Genomic DNA, 10,974 nt, shown 5'->3' with positions numbered 1-10,974 from the left:
CTCCGGCCCTCCAGCTGTGGTGGAACTACAAATCCCATGAGGCATTGCAAGATTCTCACAGCCACAGGCATGACTCCCAAAGAGAGATGCATCATGGGATTTGTAGTTTCACCACAGCTGGAGGGCCGGAGGTTTGAGACCCCCGCTTTAGATGGAGGAATCTACTAAGCTTAAAATAGACAACACTAAAAAACAAACCTGCAGGTATAAAGCGTAGGCACACCCAGGGGTGTCCCCATGAGACATCTCATCTGGGGGGGCGGGCAGCAGCATGGGCGACTATAAGTACAACCCACCTGCCGCCCAGCCCCCTTTTTCTGGCTGCCTCAGGCGGCAAAGAAATTAGGGACAGCTCTGGGCACACAGATGTGTGTACACATACCTACAACAGCCTTCCAACATTTTCTGACACAGCTGAATTCTGTGTTGTTCTGAGAGGCAAGCTCTAACACCTCTGGACTGCCCCACTGGCCAATAGGAATGTGCAGGAGGCAGGAAGGGGCAGGCAAGCTTTGTTACACTGAGAAAGTGCTGACGTTTTGCATTTCAGACCAGCAGCATTTCGTTTGATGGTTTTAATAATTTCCTTATGGGTCATATCCAATTTATTTGGTAATATATGTATCTGGGCATATAATGTAATTCACTACCTCACAGCAGAGTTTTATCTTTGAATCTACTAAAGCTCCCTTTTAAAAAGGGTATTAGAAGTGAGGTTGGGTAACATATTTAATTTGTTTTTATATTTAAATATTATTGAGCAAAATAAAAATTGTCTGGTGATCTTACAAGGTAAAGCAATATTATTTCACAAATATGAATCATAAGATACACACTCACCAGATAATAACCAGTATGGTAGCCACTCATATACCAGGCAATTAGCATGCTTCCCAGGGCTTCATCATCCTCTGCGATATCAGGACCCATTGGAGGAGGAGGGGGGATCAACTAAACATCAAAAAACACAAGGGATACTTTATAAAACAACAGATTATAGTTTTACCTGCAAATACTCCAGGTAGTAAACACATGGCCTGAAAGCCATTGATAGGCATTAAATAAGCATTTGGGAGGCATTTAAAGACCCTTTAGAAATGCTTTGCTTGATCATGCAAATTAGGTGAATCTGTTAATCCAAAATACACATTTGAGATAAGCATTTGCAATGCTATGCTAACATTTTAACATGGACCATGCCAGGTGTTGATACCCAAGGACACTTCCTCATGCCTGCAATAACAGCACCAACGCTTCTCATTGCCTGTATAGAGTTGGGAAAGTTTCTTATGTTTTCTAGGATTCAGGAGGAAATGGTTAACATTTTAGGATTAACTGAAAGCCTTGCAATGTTCAACAAGGGATAATATAGAATTGCTGAAATGGGTAGCTGGTGACACATGACTCACGCACAAAGTCCCAGCCCTTCCACAGTCTTGGTGATGGTGGGAAAAAAACCAACAAACAACTAACCATCATGCGTGTCTTGAAACCAATGAAGATACAAAATAATAAACATAAAATATAAAACTAGAGATAAATGTATAAAGAGGAGCAGAGGCATGCCAAGTGTCATGTTTAGCAAGAATGTATTTTATGTGGGATTACTTTTTTTGTTTAAAGTAACTATAAACTAAAAAAGCATAAGAGAAAAAAAAAAAAAAATGATGTGATTTTTGTACTTATCGTAAAATGCGTTTCTCCATTTTCACTAAGGGACAGGATTCAAATACTATTGAGTTCTACTGCTGCCTACCCGATGATTTGGACACAAATAAATAAAACAGTGAACAGTCTGGTATAACCCCTCCCACTCCCAGCATACCTCAGTTTTCTAGAGAAGCATTAAGAGGAGTAAGATCACTAAAGAAAGAGGGGTGGCACCTGTGTCCCTTAACCACCTGCTGACCGGCCAATGTAGATAATCGGCCGGTCCCCAGTCCCATTGTTCTGGCAAGACCTACCTGGACATACAAGCAAGTATGCAGCCTTGATGTCCGAAAAAGCTAGAAAACCTCACTGATAAAGGCAGGTTATTAGCAACCTTGTGGTTTTAGGTTTGGGAACTGTAAAAAGGTTGGAGTAAAACCCCCTCAAACCTTGTCACTGTTGAAACAGAACTAATGGCATTAACACCTTAATTCAAAAGATCTGCAAGAGCAGCATGGAGGTCTGCAAGTCTGTGCAGACACAAGTAGGATGGGTATCATGAAGCGCGGAAGGGGCAGAGAATGTAAATCTTAACTTGTGGCCCCTGGAAACCATGAAACCAAGACGCTTTCTGACCAAGACCAAATGTCTCTCCCCCTTTTGGAGTAATAAAAGCAACTCTTTTTGCTCTCAGACAAGGAAGTCTTCCCAATTTGAGGCTTATGCGTCTTCAACTGGGGCACACTAGTACTTTTATTCTCAGGTGACATCTTCTAGAAGTGTGTCCCAGACCACTTCAAAGAGACAATCACCCTAAAAATTCATGCACAGCAAATGCTTTCTACATTGCTGTTCCATAGACCAGAGGGCTCTGGATCTGACCTCCAGAGCTATTGCTCAGGATATGCCCATCTGGATAGGAGCATAATCTTGAAGAAAAAAAAATGAAATGGCAAGTAAAACACGAGCTCTTCTAATGCACTAGGAAAAAAACTGAAGCATCTTGGGAGTATAAGGGGCTATTTTGTTGCTAGTTTACAAAGTTCCTGTAGACAGCAGTATAGCCCAATTGCTTTTAAATCCTGTGTGAAAGATATTCTATTTTTTTTTTACCTAAACTAGACACTCAAACCTGAATGAGCAATTTGATTTTAACTATTAGTGCCAATAATATTATTTGAAGGTATGACACTTCCATGATATAAATTACTACTAAGCCCCATTGGAGAGGGATGTCAGGTTGTAAGACGATGCTAAATATACTGACACTGAAAAATAATACAAGCTGACAAGCTGCAGCTGTCATGCAGACACGCTAAAGTACTATGCCTTTTGTCACCTCTTCATACATGATCCCTATATTGCGACAAGACAATGACTTACAGGTGGGCCTTGAGGAAATGATGGAGGCCAGCCAGCAAAGAATGGAGGCGCTTGACTAGATTTCTCACCAGGCTGTAAATACATAAATGATTATCACTGCTACTGTACAAGTACAAATTAAGCAACCATTCATTGCTGTACATTACATAGCCTAGTGAGCCCCAATGTGATGGCTGATAAAACTGGGTGGTTCAGTGGACTAATCAATGTGAATGGAATACTACACAAGCAAAATTAAACGAAGCCATTCTTTCGTATATCTGCAATTATATTCACATTTTGTCTGTTTAGCTTTGGCTTATGGCTCAGACAAGCATTACGTTGCTCTCAGGCGACAATGCACTACTCTACCTTTCCTGAGACGTTAGACTCGCATACTACATTCACCTCTACAGAGTGCGAAGCAATGACATGGAAACTATAAACAAATAGACTGAAGTCTGTGCATGTCAAATTTCCGGTGCACACAAGACGCTGTGTCTGAATCACAGCTCATGCCCTCCATACAAATGAACCTTCCCATTCAGGTAACAGAGCCCACCTAGATGTCCAGAAATTGCATAGCAGTGTTCAGAGTCTGAAAGTTAAAGCTTGTCACATAATGCAACCTGCACTCTTACCCGTCCAAACCCTGGCATAAAGGGAGGTGGAGCTGGGGGGAAATGGGTATTCCAAGGAGCATTCTTTGCTGTAGCCGCACTGCGCTGATCTCTGCTTTCGGAGTCCGCAGATGACCTGTCACTTTCATCTGTTGAATGCTTCTCCCCATTAACATCCTGAAAATAAGGAGCATTAGCAAAGTATTATATACGTTTAAAAAAAAAAAATGAAATCAAAAACTGCAATTCGATATTGCTGTTTAACCAACAGCTTTGGATGACGTGAAATTGGTTGCTAAACATGTACATATGGGTTCTATTTAGATTTTTCAGGGGAGCATAAAATTGCTGTCAACTGCAGAAAGTGATAGCAGACAATGTAGATACACGAATGTTTAAGAACTACTTCATACACAATAATTATTTCACAAGTCACAAAATTGCTTTTAACCCCTTTTAACCAAAATTGCTTTTAATATCGGGGTGTTAAACCCCCCTTCCTGTCCAGACCATTCTTCAGTATTCAGCGCTGCCGTACTTTGACTGACATTTATTCAATCATGCAAAGCCTAAGTCGATTACAATCGATGATTGAAATTGCTGACAACGTTTTCTATCAACGATTAATCGGCTTTCGATTAGTTGCCCCTGTTCGCGGCTCCACACACGCCGCACCTCCTCCCCATGTGAGGAGCGTGAGGCTCAACAAAAGATCAAAAACATCACACTACTGAATGAGCTTGGTCAGATAATTAAATGATCTTGTAGAAAATTTTAGCATCATATGTTAGAAGACCTAACCTCTCAGATTTGTCATGTGGAATTTGCTAACCCAGAAGAGAGCGTTAGACAGTGCTGACACCACTTTGCAGTCACCCCGTGTATAGTGTACAAGCCTGGGCCACAAATGCATGTATTATGCTTCAATCTTGCCTCATTTATGGCCACTTTGAGGAGAGAAAGACAACAGTAAAAAAATATATATAACAGAACTCTTACCTGTACTGGATCTTTGTGATCACTATCTACTTCTGAACTGTCAGGGAAGCGCAAGTCTGTTAGATTTTGCTCCTCGCTGTTGCCATAGCCAGTATACACAACAATACATGTCCCGTGTTTTGGATCAATAGAAGAGATAGTGGCTGGGTAAAGATTGCAATCTTCTGACCAAACAGCATTGCATGGGTCTCCAACTCTCCACTTTAAAAGTAAGAATATACAAGAATTTAGCCTATAGAGAACCATTATACATGTGCAACAGAAAACAATTTGGTCAGTACAAAAAAACCCCCACAAAAGATATTTAAAAAAAAAAAAAAAGTTACAAGATCTGAACCAATACTAAAGATTAGGGATGCACCGATATACCGGCCGCGAAATATATCGGTCGAAAATGGCACTTTTGCCTAGAGGCCGAAAGTGCCATTTTCCTGCCGATACATCGGCGCATCCGGGATTTCTTTCCTCTCCGCTGGGCGCTGCTCTGTGTCCCAGCGGGGAGGAGAGAAAGTGACAGCCTGCCGAGCGCTGCGGGACAAGAGCGCTGTGAGCGGCCGGTGTCTCTCCTCCCACAGCGCTGTCACAGGAGGCTGAGCTCTCCTCACTGCACCGCACGTTCAGCCTCCTGTGACAGCGTGTCAGAGAGGAGAGCAGGCTACATACACTCAGCTATCCCTACAAGCCGCACTGTGTGCTCCGGCCGATGCCGGCATCTGTCTTCCGGGTTCCGTCCCTTGCGAGCGGCCGCGTCGCAGGGGGGCGGGAACCGGCGGGAAATAAAATAAATACAAAATAGACAAAAAAAAAAAAAAGCAAAAAATATTGGGATAATCAGACTGCCAGGGAGGTTGAGATCAAACAAGAGAATAAACTAGATCAGTGAAGTACCTTTTTCAGGGGAAGTGCATTGTTCTTCTTCCTGCCCTTGTTCTTTTTGTTATTTTTTCTTTTCGGATTGGTACTCTTCTCTGGTGACGGAGGTCCAATGTTACAGTCTCCATTCTTCAGAGCTTTCTAAAAGAAGAATGTGTTCAGATCCTTTTCTCAGGTCACACTTGGACAAAATAATCTGCATTGTAAGTGATTTACAATGCAGAGGTAGTGGTCTTTAATATTTCCACCCAGACTACTATCATACTAAAACTTTTTTTACATTTGTTTCAGTACTAAAATAATAAATGGAAATATATTTTTTAAAAAGTAAATATTACATTTTACATATGAGAAGCCAACAGATAGACCTCTAATTTTCCCTGTTGATGTATTAAAATGACCATATGCACTACAATCCAATTGTACAATCTCCTTAACAACTTCACGACTGGAGACCTAAACTGTACGTCTCCATCGTGAAGTGCCCAAATGACTGCTCTTGTACACCGTACGTGAGCAGCTATTCGGGAATCAAAAAAGCCGGTAACCGCTGGGAATCAGCAGTTAACGTTCATTAATGGATGCCTCAGTGTTGCCATTAAGTAAAGAATTAAGCTTTTGTAAAGTCCGATATTTGACAGCTAAAATAGCAGAATGGTGTGCACACCGCTCTGCTATTTCAGTTTTGACATATATGTAGAGAATTGGGTCTTCCCAATCTGTAGAGGCTGTTTGTTACATTCTTCAGCACATAAATATGTAACAATATATTTATATGCTAGTTTCAAGGCTTCTGATCATCTGGGAATAATCAGAAGCCTTTAGTGAGATCTGAGCCTGACATGCTGTCAGGATCAGTATCACTAAGGTTATTATTACATAGTTACATGTTATTTGAGGTTGAATAAAGACACAGGTCCATCAAGTTGTGTGTAAGTTTTGGATTCTGCATGTGTACGAGTCCCCGTGTGATCTTATTCTTTAAGGGTACCTGTACCCCTGTATGTTATGGTCTCTGAACAAATTGTCCTGCTCCTACATTTGGAGCAGCCCAATAACCAAAAATGTACAAAATGTATTAAATTATCAAGCTGCTTGATATAATTGACAAAAAAAGTAAAAATTACAATTTTATTTATACTATAATTTTTTATAAAAAATGAACCTGTAACAATGAAAATCTGCAGCTGAGCTGCAGATTTGTTTATCACCCCAAGGGTTTAGTTTTTTTCTTATTTAACCATCTCATGACGGTGTTCATAGTATGTCGCTATACCTAGGTGAAACAGTTAGTGACACTTCATGACAGTGACATCTAATGCCACTAACCTAACTACTATTTGTTTTTAGAGAAAAAAGAAATAAAAATTTTAGGTTTTAGTTTTAGGCCGAGAAGTACAGAAACATTTCGGAAATCCTAGGGATGTGAGGTGTTTCCAAATAAGGGACAAAATCATTTAATGCATTTTTTTTAGCTGTGCTATTTTTCTAAAAAATATTCAAAACTGGGGAAAAAGTTTCCTTTACATTTCTTTCTCTCTCTTTTTTTTAAATGATATATTATTAATACTAAGTGAGGCGTTACGCGCACACATATGTGATATAAATATATAGCCTTATCTGTCCTCTAAAAAACAAAATATAATAGGTGTGGGTGCACTTGGCAAGAAAGTATCACACAGCAAAAATTTAAAAAGTGCATTGGTCATTAACGCACAAAAACTGAAAAAAAGCTCAGGGTCGTGAGGGGGTTAAAGTGGTATTAAACTAAACTTTTTTAAATAATAAATCCAGAGCTAACATATATACATTGCCCAGCAAAAAGCTAAATATTTATTTACATTTCTGCCTAAGCACTTATAGTCATCATGTTTCCAAACCGTTCCAACTCTCTCAGCTCAGCTTCTCTCAACTTCCTGTCCAGTACAATATCACAAGGGACAGTGCAGTCGCCAGCAACTGTCCATCTACTAGCCGGGAGAAAGAAGGAGGGAAGTAGGAGGGGAAGCAGGAAGGAAGAAGTGCCTTGCTGTGTGTTTGTGATAACACACGCAGCTTACTAGCACACACAAGGGTGGCTCCAAAGGACCCTGCAAAGGGAAAGGAGTCACCCTATAACAGGATATCAGGGCCGGGGCTCAGAGGATTCTGCAAGAAGCTAAAACCTTTAAACATCAAGGTGCAGCATCTGTCCATTTATTTCATCAGCAATTAAAATAGCTGAAAAACTTTTTGACTTTAGTATTACTTTAAATCTGCCATCAGGTTTGGAGCATGAGGATCTGCCTGACTGGATACACATTAAATGGTTTGTTCATGTATATCCTTGCATTACTTTTATTACCTCAATAGGAGACTGTGCAGAGGATTAATCAAAGTACCAAGTATATAACCAGCTTCAGTAAGATGTAGGCTGTGCATAAAGAACAACAAATAGTCTGAGAACAGAACAAACCTTAAAAGAAGTCACTGCTTTATCATATGCTTTTATTAAAGCAGTATCATCCCAGATATCAGAATCATCACTCTGAAATAAAGAAAAAACAAACCAATTAGAAAATAAGTACACATATCAGTAGATAATTTTGTTATATAAAGAGTCCAGAAGCATAATAACCGATCATCTTTAAAGGAGAACTATGGGGTAAGTGTTTTTCTGTATAGTTCTAAGGGTCACAGGAGGAAACTAGCATCCTCCCGTGACCCAAAGCTCAGTATACCGTGAGCTACAGCTCGCGGTATACTGAGAACGCCGCAGCCGGGAGGGATCCCGACATTACTGGAGGATCGGAGAAGTGAATCCCTGCAGGGAGCCATGAGTGACAGTCACGGCTCTCTGCAGGGACATGATCGAGAAGTGAGCGAGTGGCAGTATGTGTCGCTCACTTCACGATCTATTGAGCCGACGTGTGACAGTTTCTTTGTCACAGGTCGGCTAGGACTATGAGGATGAGTGAAAATCACTCGCCTCATAATTCTCCTTTAACCCCTTCGTGACTGACAACGTACAGTGTGCGTCGCCAGCATCGGGGAGGCAAAAGCAAAAGCCGCCGGGACCCCGGAAAGCACGGCAGGGGGCGGCCCCTTCTTCGGGCACACTTATGTTGGGTATCCCCGCGCACACTGGAGTAAGAGCAATAATTCTAGGGCCAGTATTTTGCAGTATCTCTAAATTGATGACCTGTGGGGGCTTTTAAAGTGTCTTCTATGGACTTTTTGGGGTACTGCAGTTTTTCGCCGTTTCACGGACGCACGCAATTTGTAAACTGGGTATGTTGGGTATCGTTTTACTCGTTGTAAACTCATCTTTTATATTACATTAAAAAAAATTGGTATTTTGTTGCGTTTTGGGGCATTTAATTGAATTGGTCACTAAATTTTAGGGTTTAATAAGGAGTTGCGCTAATATTGCTCAACATAAAAATTTGCAACTACCACCATTTTATTCTATAGGGTCTTGGCATTCAGAAAATATTGGGGGGTTTTAAGTAATTTTCAGGCCTAAAATGTGGAATATAACATGGGTGCAAAAAAATGAAAGGCCTCAGTCATGAAGGGGTTAACCTGCAATGATATGTAATAACCCTTTAAGTGTTTTTTGTCCTATTTATAAGAGAGGCTTTGTCTGTTTTGTTCACAGCAATTTGTCAATACTCCACCGGAGTATCTGAGGTTTGCCATTTATCTTGAGGCATCTGTAAAGCTGGCCGTACACCTTACAATTATCGTTCTATTTATTTTGTCCCGCCGTTCTATTTCCGCACGACTGCCTCATCATGCACAGGCCAATGTGAATTTTAATTATCGTTTGTTAGCGATACAAACTGACCGAATTAAGTTGATCGACAGAACAGATTTTCGTTTGCACATGTTCAGTGTTGCGATTTTTTTTCATACAAAAATGCCACTAATCCATCGATTTTCGCACAATTCGAAAAAAGTTTTCTAGCCTGCCGGATAGACGAAATTCAGCCAGTTGTAAAGTAATGCTGATCGCTCTTTTCCCATCGACTGGCTGATGATTGTTTGGAAATCGAAAGATAAAATCGCCAGGTGTATGGGCACTTAAAGCTGTAAAATCTGAATTTTACAGAAAAGTGAACAATTCATATTGCACGGTCACAATAACTACTAGGGATGCACCGATATATCGACCACCGAACCGTATCGGCTGGAAATGAAACTTTTGGCATAATGATGAAAGTGCCATTTTCTGGCCGATACAGTGGCACATCCATTCTTTCTCTCCTCCCTGCTGGGCGCTGCTCTGTGTCCCAGCGGGGAGGAGAGAAACTGTCACAGGCGGCCGAGCGCTGCGGGGGGGGAGTGCTGTGAGCGGCCGGCGTCTCTTCTCCCACACCACTCAGCCTCCTGTCACAGATCAGAGGAGAGCGGTGTGGGCGGAGACAGCCAGTGCTGTCACAGGAGGCTGAGCTCTCCTCCCGCTCCACTCGCTCAGCCTCCTGTGACAGCTGTCAGGAAGGAGAGCAGTACAGTCAGTAATCGGTGATCGCTGAGTGTTTGTAGATAATGGAGGACATGGTATATTTATACACTGAGTGGCCAGATTATTATGACCACCTGACGTTTGTAGGCAAATTAGCTATAATCAGGTGCTGAAGTTGCTAGAAGGCCAGACCATTATAAATAGGGAAGCAGGTTGTTTACCACGACAGTAGAAGTGATTTTTTTCTGAAGATATGGGTAAACAACGCGATTTAACAGCCTTTGAACGTGCGATGATTGTTGGCGCGAGCCATGGAGCGAGTATCAGCAAAACAGCAGAATTTGTTAAATGTTCAAGAGGGGCTCATTGTTCAAGCGTTTAAAGACTGGACTGTAAGCCGCATATCTGGGTCTGAACGTGCGAATTGTGGCCGTCAGCGACTAGTCAATGTTAGGGCAGAACGTTGCCGTCCCTTGCGAGCGGCCGCGTCGCAGGGGGGGGGCGGAGCTGGCGGGAAGTTTGAAAGTGAAAAAAAAATAGAGAAAATAAGGAGAGAAAAAAATCATACCGCCAGTGAAACGCGTGTTTCACTGAACGAAAAAAACGAGCAGAAAAAATACGTTCAGGTGTGAACGTGGCCTAAAGGGTGAAGTGTTTGGAGAAAGCAGGAGAAGTGAACAATTTGGAAAAGTTCACCAATTCAGCTTTCCAGTTCAGCTATGTTGTCCTAGATTGCTCACTTCTCCAAATTATTCACCCTTTTGTGAATAGGCCCCTTAGTGAACACATTTCTGTGAATATTCTCATTCATCCAGGTCATTGTATAGCTAAGCGTAGTCACATTTAACTGAACTGGACCTGTAATGTTGAAGACATTTTGCAGCTCATCCAAGCTGCTTCCACAGTTCTAATGAGTGTCAGGAACGTACATTCGCAGACGGACACACACACCCCAAGGAAAGTCAAGGGAGATGTTGATTGTCCAAGAACAAGATGAGAAATGTGAAAGTTTGTGAACCCCCC

General features: G+C 41.6%; 1 protein-coding gene across 2 annotated transcripts in view; it reads right to left on the bottom strand.

The window, feature by feature from the left end:
• The window catches only part of SMN1 (survival of motor neuron 1, telomeric), a 15,535-nt gene that overhangs the window by 2,635 nt on the left and 1,926 nt on the right, over positions 1-10,974 (bottom strand). Inside the window, exons 2-7 of one of the 2 annotated variants that reach the window (XM_018558229.1) lie at positions 7,960-8,031; positions 5,520-5,645; positions 4,632-4,832; positions 3,654-3,809; positions 3,034-3,105; positions 841-951 (exon numbers count right to left, since the gene is read on the bottom strand). In XM_018558229.1, coding sequence (XP_018413731.1) covers positions 841-951; positions 3,034-3,105; positions 3,654-3,809; positions 4,632-4,832; positions 5,520-5,645; positions 7,960-8,031 — 738 coding nt within the window. The remainder of the gene's footprint in view (positions 1-840; positions 952-3,033; positions 3,106-3,653; positions 3,810-4,631; positions 4,833-5,519; positions 5,646-7,959; positions 8,032-10,974) is intronic. The other variant, XM_018558230.1, reaches the window with a different exon arrangement.

Source organism: Nanorana parkeri, unplaced genomic scaffold (genome assembly GCF_000935625.1).
Source record: "Nanorana parkeri isolate BGI_ZX_2015 unplaced genomic scaffold, ASM93562v1 scaffold327, whole genome shotgun sequence".
Lineage (NCBI taxonomy): Eukaryota > Metazoa > Chordata > Amphibia > Anura > Dicroglossidae > Nanorana > Nanorana parkeri.
The sequence above is the reverse complement of the archived record's forward strand: the minus strand, read 5'-3'. Positions and strand labels throughout refer to the sequence as shown.